This window comes from Schistosoma mansoni, chromosome 1 (genome assembly GCF_000237925.1).
Source record: "Schistosoma mansoni strain Puerto Rico chromosome 1, complete genome".
NCBI lineage: Eukaryota > Metazoa > Platyhelminthes > Trematoda > Strigeidida > Schistosomatidae > Schistosoma > Schistosoma mansoni.
In genome coordinates this window covers 60885227-60906298 of record NC_031495.1, presented here as the reverse complement: position 1 = coordinate 60906298, position 21072 = coordinate 60885227, and the positions used below count along the sequence as shown (strand labels likewise).

The 21072-nt window shown below is 35.2% G+C and overlaps 1 protein-coding gene across 1 annotated transcript in view; it reads right to left on the bottom strand.

The window, feature by feature from the left end:
* Positions 1-21072, bottom strand: part of Smp_144180 (putative mixed-lineage leukemia protein, mll) — a gene marked incomplete at its 5' end in the record, with an annotated part of 43091 nt that overhangs the window by 10172 nt on the left and 11847 nt on the right. Inside the window, 14 exons of the mRNA XM_018795084.1 lie at positions 931-1583; positions 2675-3060; positions 3160-3678; positions 4362-4891; positions 4928-5035; positions 6366-6770; positions 7942-8104; positions 9694-10332; positions 11283-11854; positions 12967-13128; positions 13174-13237; positions 14733-14954; positions 16412-16522; positions 20147-20560. Coding sequence (XP_018649432.1) covers positions 931-1583; positions 2675-3060; positions 3160-3678; positions 4362-4891; positions 4928-5035; positions 6366-6770; positions 7942-8104; positions 9694-10332; positions 11283-11854; positions 12967-13128; positions 13174-13237; positions 14733-14954; positions 16412-16522; positions 20147-20560 — 4948 coding nt within the window. The remainder of the gene's footprint in view (positions 1-930; positions 1584-2674; positions 3061-3159; positions 3679-4361; positions 4892-4927; positions 5036-6365; positions 6771-7941; positions 8105-9693; positions 10333-11282; positions 11855-12966; positions 13129-13173; positions 13238-14732; positions 14955-16411; positions 16523-20146; positions 20561-21072) is intronic.

The following is a 21072-nucleotide window of genomic DNA, read 5'->3' as shown; positions in this document are numbered from 1 at the left end:
TAACAAAAATATAGAAGTAGCTATGTCTATTTCATTTGATGATATAATAACAGTATACCATCCAGTATTTTGATAAGTCGTATTCACACTGTCATTATTATTGTATGTTTGAGAAATACAACAACGATTATATAAGTCTAGAAGAATTACAATAACATGACAGAATTTACAACAATTATATACCAACTTAAATGAAATAAAAATAATGAACGCATTAAAACTACATTGGGTAATTCAGTGCATTTTTTTGTCTCTACTTACGAAATTTATTTTTACCAGGTACAAATTAATGTACATGGTTACGAGTGTAAGTGCTTAGTTTTCAAAATCAAAATAAGTAGGACGCGGTTTGAACTGGCGACTAAGTGGATGAAATTAGGACGGCTTAACCACTGGACCCCCCTCCCATTTATCGACAGTAAAAAACTTATTATAAGTATTCTAACACAATAATTCTTCTTTTCAAAAATTCCGACTAATTTAAGAATCCTTTACATAAACACACACATAATACTTTTATTCACAGGCAATAGAATGAGGATCTATTTGAGTTAACTAATTTTAAATTAAGATTTGTGAAATACGATAAATTGATGTCAAACAATGGCTCCAACCTTCTAGAAGTGCAGATAGATAGCTGATCAGTATAACAAACACACGAAAGTTATTACATAAGACCTCAAGTTTTATAACTGTAACGACTTCAGTCAATAGGATAGAGTTCAAATACGCAATATGTCTAATATAGTTATAAATCTATATCGGTGAGTGATATGTATTTTCGTGATGACCCCGACCCCTCTCCCAAAGAATACCGAAGTAACTAATAACAACCTGCACAGGATCATTTCCATTAAATCTAAAAATAATATTACATATGATGTTGTGGTGAAAAGAAGAAAAAACAGTTAAATATAAAACAGATCTTACCAGTGTTTACTATTTTCAATGACGAATTTTGACCAGTTAAAGCAGATGATTGAATAATCTGTCCTTGATTTATTGGATTGTTGATTGTGTGTGACATAAGCTGAAAACTACTAACTGGTAAAGTTGAATAAGATGCAACATTAACTAGATGACCACTAATAGGATGACTCATCAAAAGAGGAGGTTCACATCCAGTTTGAGAAGAAACAATAGATGGGGTATTAGTTAGAATAGCTGTTAACGTTTTAGAAGCATCTTGAACTGAAGATAATGTATTATTAATACTTTTTACATTATTGTTGATACTACTGTTAATAATATTATGAGTAGTAGAAATAATAGAATTAGTATTAGAAGCAAAAACACAAGATGGAGATCTATTATTCAGAGGAGTTAGCAGTCTGATACGATTATCGACATTGACTAGACGAGGATTTTTATAAACTGGAGTTGAATTGCTAGGATTGACAACAGGCAGTTTAGATAAAACAACAGATTTATTAGAATTGACATTCGTGTTGGAAGAAGGACGTGAAGTAGGACAAGTTTCCATGTAGCCGGAAGTTGTATGTACTGTTTGACTCTGTTTTACTTGAAGAGTATATGGTATACGAGAATCCAACTTTGACCAACTCCAATAAATGCGCCTTGCACTAAAATAATGATAATAAAGAGATGAATACGTCATGTTTGATAACAATAAACGCAATAATCGTAATATAAGATATCAGATTCATGTAACAGACAAACACAACATGACCAATTCACGTTCGTTGCTCGAAAGATACGCAAAATTTTGGAATTTGGGACTGGCCTGTGTCAATACCTGCACTAAGGATAGGGAGTGAAGTAGTCGAACGCGTCGACAACTTCACTTACCTTGGAAGTCTGATCAGTCCTAATGGGTTGGTGTCTGACAAAATCTCTGCACGAATTCAGAAAGCTCGTTTGGCTTTTGCCAACTTATGTCACCACCCATGGCGAAGACGAGATTTCCGTCTATCAATTAAGGGACGAGTATACTGAGCGGCAGTTTGCTCTGCTATACTTCACGGCTGCGAAACGTGGCCATTAGGAGAAGATACTCGTAAGTTACTATTATTTGATCGGAGATATCTTAGAAATATTGCTCGCATCTGCTAAGATTACAGCGTAAGTAGTAGTGACGTTGGACGTGGTATCAGTTCATAAAGTCACTAACTTCTGGTCTGAGCCATGTTGGCAGATGTAGACTACTTGGTTGGAGTCCACACGACTATCGTAACCAAATGGTTGGAGACTCTGTGTGACATGGCTCAGAATCGACCACAATGGTGTAGGTGTGTACACCCTCTGTCTTCCTTTAAACCGTGAGATTACTTTATACCTTTCTTTCTACGAACTAATTCTTTCTCCCTGTATCATATACTCATATGAAATCTTTTTTCACATATTATTAACATTGAAGTAACTACTTCTATGAATTTGGCGTTTTTGTAGTGCTAATGAGGTATGACAACTTGGACCGATACATATATGTGCCTAGTCCTACGTTGTAGCTGACTGACTGTTTGTTACAGAATATCGCATGTGTTTGAAACACTGTAACGATGTAATGCTCACTATGTCGAATAAAAGTAAACAGAATTCGATACAGTATACAGTTAAAAGATAGAATATTCTATAAAAGACGTAACACCTATCACTATCAGTCAAACGCTAATGTAACAAGCCAATCTAAAAACAGTGAATTTTAGCAACCTACCGGTAATTTATAGGGCATAAGAAATTGCTCTGTGTGACTGTATTACGTTCGTCAAAAGAACCTGGAATCCATTTGGCCATGGCCAAAGAGTCTGAAGCTTCACGAACCTCTCCCAGTCTATCAACACGTAAAGATCCTATGGTGATAACAAGATTTTTTGCAGAAATTCCGTTATTGTGAAGAAAGCAAATTGAATTTGGTGAAACTGCAAGTGTGGATACAGCCTCTTTTGCAGCTCTCACTAATTCCGACTGTTCATCATCACTCATAAGTAGATTATTTGAAATAAGATTTCCATTTATTGATTGAGGATACACTGATGCTGCAAAACAATCGGATGGGACAAACACTCGACGACAAACAAGTAAATCTCCTAAACCAATTGGCTGAATAAAAGAAAAATAATACGGAATTTTAAAGGCGGCTCGTAAATTGGATTATCAAAGACATAACAAAAGTAGTAATATATATATATATATGCATACCTCTAAATCGTCAGCAATAGCTTCTTCCATTGATGCAAATGAAGGATGATCTGCAAAATCAGCCGGGTTAAATGAGTCAGTTGAAAAATCTTCATCAGATGAATGATCCCATGATTCAGGATAACCGAATTTTCTGTTATGGTTTCCTTTAGATGACTTTTTTAATGAATGTAAAGCTTCCGCAAGACGTTGGTTCATAACTGTATGATGACAGACTGGCGAACAAAACCAAGAACGATCAGCAGTAAAAACACAATGTGGTAATGGAGGGCAACGCCTTAGAGCACAAGAGAAATGTACGGCACCAACACAGTCCAAATCACAGTTATTAGATGATACTAATATAGCAAGAGGGCAAACATCAGTCTTCATATTAGAACAATAAAGAGTTGCACCATATTTTCCACAATCAGCACATTTGCTGGAACGACCTCGCCGAATAGCGTCTGACAAACCAATTAGCTCACCGGAATCCTCTTCATAAACATCATTACACCATAAGGCACAATTTACATGCACCTAATTATCACAAAGAATAAACCGACATTTAAAAAAGATGACAAATTTATAGAATACGTTCATCTGATCTGTTTTATACATAGATCGATAATGATTTGTACTTTTGGAACAATCGCCGACTATATGCTACCTGATAGATGATAGTAGATACAAAACTTAACAATTAATTGGTATTCGAATACTATGAATAATTGTCTACTGTCTTCTAATCACCTGGATTTTTCGCATTCAAACAAATGACGTACAACCTGTAAAATAAGCTCATTTAGTTAGCTTGTAATCTACGTCTGTGTGGTATGCACTTTGCATCATCTATCTGTGGAAGCATGTCCAGTTGACAGTACCTGGTATCTGCATTCCTCTTTCTTAGCGAATCGTGGAAAAAATCAGTAAATTTACGCATCAATGCTGGTGTTCTAAATGTCGGTTACGTAGCCCAAGAGAATAAATGTAGGGCAATAATGATTATAGGGAACTATATGATCCAAGTCAAAATCCTCATGGAGTAGTTCTGAACAATACATCTCATTAGTACAACAGTGAGTTGGAGCTTCGAATTAAAACTAGTAGCGATCTTATCGTAGTCTTCCTCCAAGTCCTTAGGCAATAAAATTACGTGGTTATGTCAATTAATAGTAGAAAATATTAACAGCCATGAATTAAATAATTCAACAATAACTTACCCAAGTGTCTGATCCTGTGTATAACAAGCGCCCCTCGATATTATCATCTCCATGATAACCACATAATAAACAACGTCTTGGGTCTTCATCTTCTAGATCGTCAATCAAATGCTTACGCAAAGCATCGGCGGCAGCTTTTTTATTCAACTCCTCTTCTTCATCAAGGTCAACTAAACGGAATGATGGAATATGACCAGATAAAACAATCGGTTTTCTTATCTCCTCTTCATTCCAAAATTTGTCCAAAGCGAAATAAAAGCGTTCAGAATCAAAGGTTACTAATTCTGTAGATGATTTATTTTCACAATCACCACTATCTTTGACAGGCGATAATGATTTCACCGGGATATCAGAGTCTTGCTGATTAAATTCTTGATCTGCTACTGTATTAGTGTCTAATTGATTATCATCTTTAATCACCTCATGATTAGATAATTCTGGATTGTTATCCATAACAGCGGCAGTAGTTACTGAATTCAACTGAGCTAATTCAGAATTACTAATACAGTTTGGCATTTCAGTTACATTATCTAAAGAATTACAAATGGAAGATATAATCGGTTTACATTTACTATTTAACTTATTTTCAAAGTGTTGAGATGATGGGACTGATAATTCATGTAGACGTTTTCTGTACAACTTGATTAAATGATTTTGAAATTTCTTGACAACCACTAAAACGAAATGATAGACAAAAGGAGATAAAAGAAACTGAAATTTCATCAGTTTTAAATTATCTGGCATATACATAATGGGAATACAAGTACAAAAAAATAGTCTTCAATCAACAAACTTCTATGAAAAACCGATACGGTATGAAGGATGGCCTAAAGATGGCAAATCGATTGGCGAAGTTGTAAATCTTCATCGATTGAGGTGGTTATGACATACATATTATGTGTGCCAACACCACCGCCTACCTTCACGAGCAATGCTTGTTAATCTAGATGTACGTTGGAAGAAAGCTGAGTTAAGCCAAATCAAAACGTGGTATCTGTTCATGAAGTGACTGACTGTTGGGTTTGAGTCATTTGATAAATGCAGACTAAATGGTTGGGGTTCGCATGATAACCGTAATTAGTGGTTTTAAACGCTGGGTGATATGGTTCAGAATCGTTCACAATGGCGCAGATGAATCCACTACTTTTCTTTATTACTTTCTTCCATACATGTCTTTCTATACTATCCCTTCAAACCATATCCCCAAGGTCAAGTTCTTCCCATCGTTGCTACTGAATTATTTGCTATTTTAATCTCGTATGGTAAATTGGGTCCACGCATGTCCGTGCCAAGCTCTATGTTGATGATTGCTGTCAGTCGGTCTGATAGACAAAAGCTAAGATTGAATATGATAAGGTTTCATCATTAAATAAATATGATTATTCATTGTGTACTTTTTTGCCTTAAAGGACCAAATTTTTAAAATTTCAGTTATAAAGTTGTATCACTACTAGTAAGTTAACTGCTAAATGTGTCTTCCTTGGTGAAGATGTGACATCTATCAATAGTAGATGTTCACCACTTTGTAATCATGTCAATTTCGTACCGTTTGTGCTTTTTTGTTTACTACCTATTACAGACAGTTATATGTTTACACGATTGATAACTATCACAGTGTTGAATCCGAAATTGGTTCCGTATTCTAAATTGATGTCATCTTTGATTATCTATTTTATTTGCATCTTATGTTTTATGGTATTGAGATCTCTGTTAAGTTAATATGATTTTTGAGTCATTTCCCAAATAATGTATCACTATTACCAACCTGATCATACGTGTAAACTGATGTGAATTCTGTAATTATATTCAGAATATTTAATATTATTATTATACACCAGTTGACTAATAGGTATACTAATTCTGTTGGCAATAAGAGTTCAGCTCCATGAACAATTTATTAATTCGCTAAACTCAAACTAATCTACTAGACAATCCTGCTAATATAAATCTATTTTTGTTATTAGTTAAATACGCACGACAACAATAAAAAAACAGAAGACTAACGTTCTTCTTCAATTGAGGACCAATGTTCAACCCATCGATCATCACGGGCACTTTGTTTCATTTGTTCAAGCATTTCCACTTCATATGGACGTTGACAACGGGAACGTTTGCATGCAAATAAGAACTGTTTAGTAAATTCTAAAGGATCGATTTCTGGTGATTCATACAATTGGTATTTTGGATGATACTCTTTCAGATGTTCAAGCACGTGTAAATAACATGTTGAAACAGAATTTACATTATTAACTATTTGACCAGATAAAGGGTTTCGAATACGTGAACAGTTTTCATTTAGGCGAGCAATAACTGGGCACACTAATTCATGAAGTTCAATTAAAGAACGTTCTTGGAAATGTTTAGCGACATCGCTAAATTTGCCATTGGATTGGCGCAGAATATCACGAACTAGAAAGAAATGCATAAATAATCGATTCTCATTAGTTCGTTTTAAATAATTTTTTGATATCATTTGTAAAATAAAAATAACTAAGTAAATGAATACATGTTAATGCTTTAAAATATATTTCAGGTATTATTTATGTAGGGGAATAAGAAAACTTTTTAAAACTTAGATTACCTCTGAGGTTTTATTGTATCAAAACATGACTGATTTACCAGTCACAAGTTCATTTACGTCACGTTTAGTGTTGCACTGTTTACAAGAACTAGCGACACCATTCGACAGACCAAACTGACAATGGAGAGGAATTCGAAATTGAGACCAACTGGTGGAGAACCGAGTGCTTTAATTGCTAAGCTATACATTAATAGCGACTTCCTTAACCATACAAGGACGCTAACTTGACCACGAGTATAATATTCAGGCAAAGCTATTAGTTGAACAATTTAAAGACCTCTATTAATAGAATAATTTTATTAGTAATCCTAGCCACAAAAATGATTTAAATCCTAATATACGCTACTATCGATCCAGCCTCAGTTTTCTATGCCAATCTTCATAAACTAGTTGGTGTATCTCCAAACTGAATAAAAGTTATCGTGACTACATACTTAAACTTTTTTTTGGTGTCCTGTTGTATCGTCTTCCTAATTACAGTTCATTTCTCTCTTCCACTTCGTTATATTATTGGTACTTGCCTTTGTGTGGTGGACTTCTCAGTGTTTAGTTGTATGAAGAGCTTTTCTGTGCCATGAAGAAGTAAATTAATAGAAGTTTCACAAGAAAAGCACAATTATCAAACCCAAATAAACCAGCCAATGCAAAAAAAAATTGAATTGACATTTTCAAATAGTTTTTAAATAAAACTAACGCTTCGTATGGATTACATAAGTAGTAAGACAAATTTATTACCATTATTAGTATATACATGGTTTAATAGATGAATATAATTTAAAAAGTCAAATGAATATCAAAAACGTTCCATACTCATATACACTGTTACAGTGAATTACAGCTAACAATTTGTGAAGAGAATTAATGTCCTTACATAGATTTGTTTTGTGAACTTGGAAAATAAACACATTTCAGTGAATTATACTGACTAAATAAAACTATTCCTATATCATCAAAAATATTGCTCGAAACAAAACACTAAAGAAGAAACTAATAACCTACCATCGCTAGCCATTTCATTTATATTAAGCCATGGAAAAAGAGTGTCTGTCATTGTGGAAAGCCAACGAAGAAGTCTCCTTAATCCGACAGCTGCCGGTGAACTGACTGGATGAGCGGATAGACGATGAAGAATTCTCGTAAGTAAGCGATAAAGTAATGAGCGCTGTACAAATGTAAAACAATAACATAAACCGGTCATAATAAGACAAAGTATGCTAATATGCACATGATAATACTAATGCGACTAATGAAAACGATATTTCAACCCGACACTTCATTCATAATCACTAACATAAAACACAACAAACAGTCAATTAATTTATGAAATAAAGTCAGTCAGATACAAAATAGGACTAGACACATATATGCATCAGTCCAAGTTCCCATACCTCATTAGCATTACAAAAAGCTCAAATTCATAGAAGTAGTTACTTCAATGGTAATAATATATGAAAAAGGATTTCATATGAGGATATGATACAGGGAGAAAGAATTAGTTCGTAGAAAGAAAGGTATAAAGTAATCTCATATATATATTTTTGCAACACAATAAGAAAATGCGATTATGACAAAATAGGGAAAGGAGGGTGAGTATAATAAATGAAAAAAAACACTAAGTGGATAAAAATAAGCTAGCCAAAAGACTGTGGTGGGGGGTTTGATTATGAATACATTGATCTTGAGTACTGTTTGAGGTATGAGAGCGGTTACCGTTTCCCGGTCGCCCACATCGTGGAAGGGTTCATTTAGAGGCACATGAAAAGGAAATCGGGCTAGAGGTGGTCTTAGTGACCTGAGAGCGTGACCGCAGTGCCCAAGCGACAACTGCTTGTGGCCGGTCACACACGACCTTTATGTGAGTAGTCTTCGTGTTAGCTCCGTACTTGTTGAGACCTTATCGCCGGAAACGGAAATTCGTGGGATAAGGTGGGGTGGGAGTTTTTAGGGTCGACCATTTCTAACCCCATCCTCCCTTGTGGGAAGGCAACACCGTTGTTATGCTGGTTGTTTGAAGGAAACACCTTACTGCCGTCGCACCTCTGTACAGACAGCAGTTCGACTTCACCCTCGGATCTTGAGTTAGCTGTCTTTAGTCTCACCGCTCCTCAACCGACCTGTATGTCATGGAAGAACCTCGAGGAACGATTGATCCAGCTAATATAGCTCGATTGGTTCATTACGATAGGCAAGCCTGGCCATCCCGTCAAGGTAGCCGCAACGGTCAGGATATGAAATAAAGGCACATTGTTAAACCTCATTTCACAGTTAATAGTTTGTTTATTTACCAATCTACTGGTTATTCATGTACAAGTTTACATAAAGATCATCGATTTGAAACATTTTAATATGATCTCTTTTTGAAGCATAGATTTCATTCAACGTGACATTTGTTGACTAAGCATTAGAACAAGATACCATAATTTCAATGAATCAACACTTAATACACATTAGAAAGTAGATTTCTAGTCTCACCTAGTACTCCCCTTTTAGAAAGAGTGGTGAAATTAAAGGCCTTTTATAAAAAGGTTATCAAATTATAGGTTCCTGATATTCGGATACTTTGAATATACAGGGTACCATGCAACAGTGTTATGTTTTCAAGTAAGAACGACAAATATTTTCCTTTAATTAATATTACTCATAAAATATGTAATATATTGTACATATTAAAGTGTAAAACAAATTTAACAATTAAGGGATCATTTTTATACTAAGATTGAGAAAACAAAATAACTGATTAACAAGACATACCGGACTTGTCCAAATTTGCTCTGATTCCTGATCAACCAGCCATTGTGCATTGATTGGCGGAGGAGTTGAACAAATTTGATGGTAGTAACGTGAACTCGATGAGCTAGATGAACTATAACGTCTACGATTGTTCTGATTAGTATTGTTATCATGTATTGTGGATTCATGAAATAAACTAGATTGTATTGAACTACTCGATTCAGTTTTAAGTAATGATGATGTATTAACAGTAAGTGGTAATTGTTGGTTTTGTAAAACAAATGTTTCATTTGATGAAACCGTATGATTACATGTATTTATGATGGGATCCATCATATTTGATGTTTTGTAAGAAGTATCAATTTGTAAACATTGTTGTGATGATGAATAAGATAACGAGCTACAACCATTACTAACTGGATCTAAAGAAATATCAGCCATATTATTGAACGTGTCGTTGTAAACAGTTTCACATGACAATTTATCAGAATGATGATGCACTGGATCGTTTATGATATTATCTGGGAGCGTAGGAATAGGATTAACGGGAACAGTATTGAATTTAGCATGTTCTGCCACAGCCGGATCCCATAAAGAAGCGGCAGCTTCAACTGCAGCAGTTAATTCATCTCCAGAGTCAGAATCACACACTCCATCATACTGTAGACATTTATTAAAAAAAGGTTTAGAAAGAAAATGGATTTCAATTTATAAAAGTTAAATTTAACTTATATATAGCCCCTAAACGACTTGGTACGGTCTAGGGTGAAGAGAGTCCATTCTCCTCTTCGAAATGTTTTCACATGGCTACACATATATAGTCGCTGCCAGGGAAGTATTATTGACTGAATTTTCGCGGCATGAGTGTTGTTTACGAAAGTAAGAGGACAAAAGGCGAATGTCCGACGCTTAAACCAGATTGGTGGGTACGAAGGATCCACTAAGGGGAGTTATAAAACCCTGATTCCAAACTAATGGTGGCATATGGGCTCCAGGATCCTGAAGGAACAAATGGCGTATGAACCCATTCTTGATCACTAGCTACCATGGATTGCATCAGCAAACGTTGCTCTAATGCCTTGTGGATTGAATCTCTAGGTCCAATGTTCAAGGAGTAACCTCCCGAGAAAACTATCTGCATCGGTTTGGACAACCAAGCAGTATCCGAGCCCTCAGACAAATTTTATATGGTGCATATATTTTTGGCCATGCTTTGTACCTATGTTTATGTGTTTAAATAAATAAAATCTATAGACTGATTTCCAACAATTGAATAAGAATGTCACAAACTAAATAATGAGTCAAACTAATTGTTGTTCTTACACTTCTCTATGAAGATAAGCACATTTATGTCAGACTATACGTTAAATAACTAACTACTTACAAGCATGTATTCAGTAGATATAGACTGTACACTTATTGTTTGAAGATAGTAATAATACTCGTGAGATCACTTTCCCAACTATTAAACTTTAAGAAATTTCCCTTCAATTTTTTTCTGTTTCCCAGTTTATGGTACTAAAAAAGGAAAGTAGCCATACTTTTAAAAACATAGTAATAGTAATAACCTGAAGAACAGTAATGATAGTATTATGACTAAGACACTTTACCTGAGGTAGGTATTGTTTCACTGTAGTTGATTCATCTTTATAATTGGTATTACTCCAATAACCAGGTGATTTACCACTAGAACTAGCCATTGTATTAGTGGGACTATGAAAGTAAGTTGACGATGGTGAGTTCATTGATGAACCATCACCAGGACCACCACCACTACTGGTGATAGTTTGATGATCAATTCGATTAGATTTGCGACAAACTTGCACTAAACCAGCCATTCTTTCCATCAATGTATCTTGTGCTAAAGTCCGCAGTTGATTTGCACCATTATTACGATCATTATTATTATTTCTGTTGTTAATATTTGAACAGTGCTTACTCCGACTTATGATTGAAGCATCTTCTGTTTCTTTATTTTCATCGCTGAATTCACTTTCATCATCCGACGCAGTTTGACCTGTAGAATCTAATTGCTGTTTGGATGAAGTATTATTATTGTTACTACGAGAGGTGTTTGACTTCTTTTGTTGACATTTTTGTTCTCTTTGACAAACGGAACAAGAAACAACAAATTTACTCAGTTGTCCAGCTGACATTCTTGCAATTAATTCATATTCATCAACTATGAGAAAGATGAAAAAGGGATAATGTTTGTTTTTTTAAGAAAAATAATAAAAACAATTAAAATCATGATTATCAATGTTAAAACTCGAAAACAAAGTGTAAAAGTTGAACAAATAATAGAAAGTCGATACACCAGGATAAAATCACCCTCAGAAACCAGAAAACAAAACCAAATCGTTCTACAACATGTGATAAATATTTTAGAAATCATTGTAAGGGTTTCTAAAGTCTTTGGGATTAAAGTCACGTATAAGAGAACAGAAACACTATTAAAGTTTCTTCATGTACAACAGACAAAGAAGATAAATGCAATATTATCTACAAAAGAAACTTCACCAACTGTGACAAATATTACGTTGGACAAAGTGGACTCTCCCCCCTATCTACGTATGTATAAACAGGCTAACGGTGGAACAACATATCACTAACGTCAGTAAACTCACACAGTCACAGACACGAAATAGATTCGGGAAACGCTAAAGTTTTAGATCAAGGAAACTCAAGGTTTTACAAAAACGTTCTGCGAATATGACACTCAGGTCAATCTACAATCAGTAAGCGTATCAACATAGACCCTACTTTCCAACCAACGTTTTAACTACTTCGTTCCCAACAGCTAATTATCAGTACCATTTATTACACGAGAACAAAAATAGGACTCAAAGTCGAGTGTACGTAAACCTTTACTTGGAAAATGAGTTACTTATTTCAAAAACTCAATTCGTGTTGGAAACTTTAATTTAAACCTAGTGTTCCAATCATTGGGCTAAATAAAAAATTAAACAGTTACCAAGCGCGCATTAAAACTTATTTACTACAAACCAACCTAAGAAATTTTCACCACTCAATGCTCATTCTTCTTTGATACATTTATGATTATAATTGACTCATCAATCACGCACAGAATCGCATACTTGGCTTTGTTCCACGCTCTAAATGAGAAGGCTAGTGATACTACTAAGTTTCCGACGCAATTTTAAACCATCTAAGCCAAAACGAACTGAATAAGTCTACTGACAAAACTGATTTAAACATAGTTGAGAAAAGAAACTACAATCACATCAATAGCTTATATACAAAAGTAAAAGAAAGGATTTAAAGATAGCATACCAGTTAATTTTGTACATGTTCTATGCATCCAAAGTTGGCAACTATCACACTGGATCATTTGTTTAGTAGTTGGTAAATAAGCTCGATCACATTCTGGACAAACATCACCTTTAGATTCTGCCTGACTACATGCAGCACATTTATTTGTTTCATATGACCAGGCTGTATAACTTCCACGAACCGTTGAAATGGGTGTAGTACCATCACTAGTCTCAGCTGGTTTACAAGCTCTAACTCCACAATGTAAACATACTGAACATTCAGGACAAGTCTATGTTACCATGAAAATAAAGAAAAATTATGATACCTTTATTTTCGAAATGAACAATAACAACCATGAAAATGTAGGAAATAACCATGTGAAAATAAGTTTTATATCTCTATAGGATAAAAAAAGAATAGGTGAATTTTTGTACACTCACATTCAAAGGGGTATCTTTTTGAAAGGAAAAATGAAAACTGATCGTCCGGCAATTAAAACGGGTTAGTTAGAAAACTGATTTTAAATCAATGGTCTTCATGGCCTTCAGGATCTTGAGGTAACCTATTTTTAGTCACCCAATACCATGGAACGGAAGCTCCTGACGCTACTCCACTATCATTTAGACTAGACCTTCAAGTCAAAGGCTCAAAGAGTAACCAACCAAGAAAACCATCTGCTTTTGTTTGGTTGTCTGGACAGTATCCCAGTCCGCATACAAATTTTATTTTGTATACAGCATTCTATTTTTAGCGATCAGCCGTACCAGATTGAGTATAAATTAAATCAATAAAATAGAATACTATCCACAAGGCGATCTATAGACCATGAATAAGTTGTTAACATAACAGAATGTTCCTATCAATGAAAGTTAGTGAATAATTTGTACAAAGTGTTTCTAGCATTTATCAACAACTTTAAAGTGTAACAATAAACTTGTCTCATACAATAAAAAAATGATTACAAAATTATAATTACACTTGACGCAACTAATTAATCAAAAGCGGCAGTAATATAATAAACTGATTTCTTAGCCTGAAAATTATTTTGATACAAGTCTCAGAGTAGCAAAGGTAACAGTATTATCAGTAGTACTAAAAAAGATTAAGCATAAAAAAAGGGGGAAGAAGGCATAAGGAGATTTCGGAACTCAGATTTTAAGGAAAGAGGCAGAGAGTGAAAGCAGACATGTAGCACTTCTACTGGTTTTTCTGAAAATACAAAAGTAAACTTTTAAATATGAAACTTCAGATTTTCCTAGTTATTTTGGGGCGATTCGTCGTCATGTAAATCCCTTCATTAAAGTATAACACTACTGTAAGAATTCTTCCATTTGTCAACCTCATTTACGTCACCATAATGTCCAAATAATTTAAGTAAAAATTAAACTCAAACTTTAATTGTTTATTATTCAGTGCTTCTCATTATGTGTAAACTACTATTTAGGTATAACTGATTAAATAACTGTGGTCAATGTTTTTCTGACCAACAAATTTCAAATAAGGAACGCTGTTTTGCAATACATATCTGAGTTACTGATTAACGGACAAAAATATTTGAGAATAGGTGATTTCAGTAATAATTAATAAAATTATTCCGTACACATTAACACGATTGTTTAATACATTATCGTTTAACCAGGCTAGGAGACTGATTCTAGGTCATCGTTTATTTATATTTGACTCACAGTTTCCAACGGACTTATTCTAAGGATAGTGTTTTGTAAACAACTTCATTGGACATAAATGTTTGAAAAAATAGACTTTCTGAAAATAGTTAACCCTACCCAACATCCTCTTTGACTAGTTTTAGCTGGTGGAAAATCGGCTAAACATTCTGGATGATATCCAGTAGAACAACGTATACAACGTAGATCTGAAGCTGGACGACGACAAACTTTACATGTGGTGCAATTTCGACATACAAAATGTTCTTTCCTACGAGGTCTGAATTGTCGTTCAACGCAGTAGAAATGGAAAGGTTCAGCACAGGATACACAAAAAAGTAACTGAAAAAAAAAGAAATACAAATAAATATATCATAGATTATGTTATTAATCAATCCAAAAAATCAATTGACCTAAAAAAAATGTTAACTGATGACAATAAACTTGCGTATTTGAAATGCGATACATGATTAAATATCATACTGTCAGTCTCGTTTGATTTAGAGAATGAATATTCTTAATACTAAGTACCGTGAACAATTTACTGAAATAACTGAAGTTTTTCTTTCCCGAGCGTCAGATAACTCACACAGAGAGAAATTCAATATAACCTGGAGGATTTTTTTAATTCACCGAAGGGTATTGGTTGAGTGTGTGTACATTTAAGATGTAAAGAAGTATCGAATACATACATAAAATATAGTGACTGTGGAATCAAGATATGGACACAGTTATGAGCAAGGCCTTACATCCTTTATACAAAATGCTTGATGTTAGTGATTTTTGTATATATTAGCTACTTGACACAATGATAGCATATGTGACATGGAGATGAAACCGTCAAATCATCGAAGTAATAAGTTAGGTAGTTAAAATATTTTAATCATTGGATGAATAAATCACCTACAATATGTGTTATCATACAAAACCTATGATCCGCACGAATGATAAAGGCAAAACATGTAAAACGGATGTTGTGTTAAACAGATACTAAAAGCATAAATAGACGTTCCACTAATCTCCTATCGATCTACCAGTCATAAACGAAGTAGGCCTTGGGGGTCAAATTTACATCGGGTCAAGCTATCATACTTCATATCGGCTCAATAAAAGGAAATTAACAGGAAGAACAAAGAAATTGAAATAGTAATAATAACAAGGATAACAAGGATTAAACATAAACAACAGGATTCAAGAAAAAAAGAGTGAAATCGAGGTATAAAAAGTAGTACTAATAAAATTCAACATCTATTGTAAAATAAGTAATGAATACATTCATGTTACGGTGACTAAAGAAATCTGAGCCATATCATCACCTAAGGTCTTGATCTATAGATAAAGATTATTTCATGAACCACAACAATCAATCCAATTCATGGACCGATTCCAGATCTTAGTTTGGCCGCTCTCATTCTTTTTTAAACTTATTCTTATACTCGATTTTGTTTTGCATACTTAAGTAGGTTGTGACAGTAGGAAAATGGAATGTAAAATGTGACTCTAAAGATAAAGACGCCAACCCTTAAATGGTCATTCTCGCCTGTTGTGTCTAAATATACAGAGTAGTCGATAGTAATGAACAGTGTTATCTAACAGAGTATGAACAGATAAACTGATATTTCTGAACATGCTAGTGATGAGGAAGGAAATGTACATCTAATGAAATCAGCAGACTGATAAGCTGAACTGAACAATAAGTACAGAAATAGAAACATTGTAAGAATATTCTACTATAAAAAACTGGATTACAATACAAACTAACAAATTAAAGCACAGCACACGAGTTTTCTTTAACTGACCTGACCTCCACCACTACCACATGCGTAACAGATTTCTTTAGGTGGAGCAGCTGCCAATGTTGTTACAATTGCGTAACCTCCGTGTGTTGCTAAGTCACTGTCAATTACTTCCTAAAACGAGAATAAGTGGATAAGTGAAAATTAATGCTATTAACTAATTGAAAATTTTTCAAGATAAATCACATCATACTACATTTGTTGAGCGATAGTACAAATATAGAACCCTCTATCTTATTATTTAAGTATATAAGCTGATTTGCGTAAAATAAGAAATATTTCTATTCAATAGGGGAACGGATTGTTCAGTTACAAACCACTTTACTTAGACACTGGATTTAAACAAGAAAATCAAGTGAGTACTATCCGAAGCATAAGATACACCAAGTAATCATTAAAATGACATTTAAAAATACATGATTAATCATTAACGAGTGAGCTGAAGTATATATTATACAGATGTCCAAGAGAATGATAAGAGATTTCAAACTTTGAACCCGAATTTCTTGAAAACCTAACAAAAACTTAACCGCAAAGGTTGATAACCACATATAGGTCCATGTATTATGTTGTATGTGTGACACCAATCTGATAACCTGATCAAAGTCGACGACTTTATACACCAAGTCGATATATTCAGTCATAGATTCGGCCTCTGAATGCCCTGCTACGGTCGAGAGTGGGCAGAGTTCGCTCTTCCTCTCTAAATGCTCTTACATGGCCACGCGTATACAGCCACTGCCACGGAAGTCTTATTCACTGCCTTCTCGTGGCGAGAGTGTTGTTTACAAAAGTGAGAGGACGAAAAGTGAATGTCCGGGGCTTTAACCGGGTTGGTGGATACGGAGGGTACACTTGAGAGAGCTGGAAAACCCTGACTCCAAACCAATGGTGCACATGGGCTCCAGTACCTGAGGAAACAAATGGCGTATGAATCGATCGTTGGTCACCGGCTATCACGGGACTGCATCTCCTTACGTTGTCCCACCCTGGGTAATGAGCAGATGGAAGTAGTCGAGAAGTTCGTGTATCTAGGTAGCTGCATAAGTGCTAGTGGTGGCGTGAGTGATGAGATTGATGCACGTATAATGAAAGCCAGAGCGACTTATGCCAATCTGGGCCATCTTCTGCGCCTTCGTGATGTTAGTCTGGCTTTAAAAGGTCGGATCTACAACGCGTCGGTGAGAGCAGTTTTGCTCTATGCTTGTGAAACCTGGCCTCTCCGAGTTGAGGGTGTTAGACGACTCTCTGTGTTTGATCATCGTTATCTCCGAAGGATTGTAGACATCTGTAGTGTTCATTGATATGTTGGGCCCGCATACTTTATTCTTGCTTCTAAACAAGCTAATTTACCCATCCATCTTGAGTCACGTTTTGACCTTTTCAATTATTCACTTATCAACCCTGACTGTTTTTATATGAGCGTATGTGTGTGCACACATCTTTTCCTATTCATCACATGTCTGTAATTTATTTTTATCGGACTGTAAATATTGATTAACACTTGATTAAAGCGAGTTGGATTACCCGCCATCTCCAATGCACATCATTTTTGCTTCGCTCTCTCCTATTCGCTTCATCCCTCTGATTTCCTGTCCAGATCAATGTACAAAATATGTATTCAAAATCCATTCTCGTATTTGACTTATCTAACTCCGTTATTCATTAACGCGGATTAAGTCATGTATTACATACGAGGATAGATAGGATGTATATTTTGACGACAATCAATCATTCATATGATCCAAACTGAAGTCAGTTCTGGCCCCTATACATCCAGTGGCAACACCATGTTAGTAATGCAGAGGTTCGGCATCGTAAGTTCGGGCGCAGAGACGATAATTCAATTGATGTCACCATCTTGAAACATCGACTTCGGTGGCTTGGACATGTTCTACGAATGTCGTCCCAGAGACTTCAACGTCGTGCAATATTTGCCGACTCTGAGACTGGTTGGAAAATGCGGAGAGGTGGTCAGTGTATGACATGGTGTCGTGGTATGAAAGAAAGCTACATAGGACTGGCTTCTGTCGGTCCTTCACGACTCCCTGGTTGGGGTCCTGGTGCAACATAGTGGCTAGAGACGTTATCAAATATGGCTCAGAATAGAAGCCAATGGCAATCCTGCTGTAACCTTTTACTTTCCTCATAAAAAGTGGCCGTAACTTCTTTGATTGAAAGAATTCTTTCTGGTTGTACCTTTCTATTTCTCCCACTACTATTATTTTTTTATTACCATACACCAATTTGTGGTCGTTATTGTTCTTTTTTCTTTTATACGCACCTTACTTTTTTTATCTCTCTCCATTCTGGTTGTTATTATGTGGCGCATATGTATCTGATGCTCCCTTGTACCAATATTTAGGTGTTCAAATAAATAAATGTCATGGATTCGAAAGACACTACTAGAAATATTGTGGCCGAAACCGTGGCATGATAAAGAAACAATCTACTTACGGTAATAAATTACGAAAATTTTAATCTAGGTGTTACCATCTACCACTACCAAAAAGTGAAATCCGATTTTAGCCAAGTCATAAAAATCACCTATACGTTTTGGGCATGAAAAACTTCTTAAGGTTCAATTCTATCAACATTTTGAGGATGAGTTATATCACCATCAAACTGATTACTGTAGAAGCCAAAAAGGAGTTATACGAAACCATAACAGTAAATTCTATCTGAATCAGTCAGTCAGTCAGCTACAAAGTAGGACCAGGTACATATATGCATCGGTCCAAGTTGACATACCTCGTTAGCACAACAAGATCAACACCGGATTCATAGAAGTAATTAATTCAGTGGTGGTAGTATATAAAAGATAGGTTGTATATAAAGATATAGTATAGGAAGCAAAAAAGTTATGAAGCAATTTTAATCTCATAGTTTAAGGGAAGATAAAGAGTGTATACACCTACGCCATTGTGATCGATTATGAGCCATGTCACCCAGAGTCACCAACCATTGATTACGATAGTCACGCGGACCCCAACCAGGTAGTCTGCATCTGCCAACATGGCTCACACTAGAAGTTAGTGACTTCAAGCACTGATGCCATGTTTTGGTTTGGCCGCCCCTAACTCTCTTCCAACCATCCCCAATACTAGTCAACATTGCGCGTCGTGGTAATCGGTGTTCAGGCATACGTAACACGTGGCCCAACCATCTCAGTCGATGAAGATTCATCACCTCACCAACTTATTTACCGTCATTTCTTAATACCCTGTGTCTAACCTCACTATTACTTACCCGGTTATCCCAGCAGATGCGAGCAATATTTCTAAGACATCTGTGGTCAAATACTAGTAACCTACGAGTATCTTCTACTCTTAATGGCCATGTTTTGCAGCCGTAAAGTAGAACAGAGCGAACTGCTGCGCAGTATACTCTTCCCTTAATTGATAGACGGATATCTCGTCTTCGCCATAGGTGACGTAAGTTGGCAAAAGCCAAACGAGCTTTCTATCTGAATACTGACCAAAACTTTACGATGATAAATTACTAAGTCTAATACACAATACAGAAAAGCTAAACGCTAGTTCACATAAATGTAGGTTTGTATCTCCTTACTGGCAGTCAACACAAAGACAAATCAATCTAGTATGAGCATTTAAGTCCCTGAAAAAAGTGATTAATTGTGACTGATTGATGTAGGAGACGAACTCAAAATTAGCTGTGATAACTCTGATGTAAAACTCATGAATAATCACTTCACATAATAAATGAAAATAACTTTACCCCTTCAACTGGACGGACACGATCTAAATCTTCATTTTCATCATTCTCTTCAGTAATCGAATTGAAATGCATTCCTAAATCTCCACCACGAACAGGTGTTACTTGAAGTTCAGGACCGACATTTAAATTGTTTACAGGATTTCTATGCTTACGACGATATGAATGATTTATTCCATTGGCGTGGGTTTTTCGAGAATAACTAGATGGTAGCCATGTATCTAATTCAAGCTGTTGCGCTAATCCAGGTACAGTTTGTAATAAACTAACTGATTCATCTGGTTCATCTTCAGATTTATTAAGGTTAGATCGATTATTTGTATGATTAGCAATATTCATTGATAAAGCACCTTTATATCCACTTATAGGTAAGTTTGAAGTTGAACCAGGTGAAGGATAATTCGATGGAAATTTAACCTACAGACAAGGAAAAAGAGTGTAAAACAAGTCGCTTAGGAAAAACAAGTATAGAAGAAAAACACCTTTTATTAAAAAGAGTAGGCTATATTTTCGGTAAATATATCCTTTAAAAAAATGCATTGTCATGACAATAATAATTTTGTAGGCGCCTCAATAGTTTTATAGAAATTTGTGATACACTAAAATTTGGTACATTTAAAAAGTTATCGTTTTTATATAACTTATTATTTGAAATATAAATGTGGATCACAAGGGGTGTCACATAGAATAAACTAGTATTATTATGTACTCAAATTAACCCTAGTATCCTCGCACAGAGCATCAATAGTTGGGCAAGCGTTACACATATGCTGACTACCACAATTGATGTAGGTTCACAATTTCACCAACAGATATAACCACTATTATTTACAACAGACCCCGAAATTACATCCTCGGTGATTCCAACATACGCAAACAATTCTCTTGAGACACTTACGATCACATTTACCAGTAGACACCAAACAAGA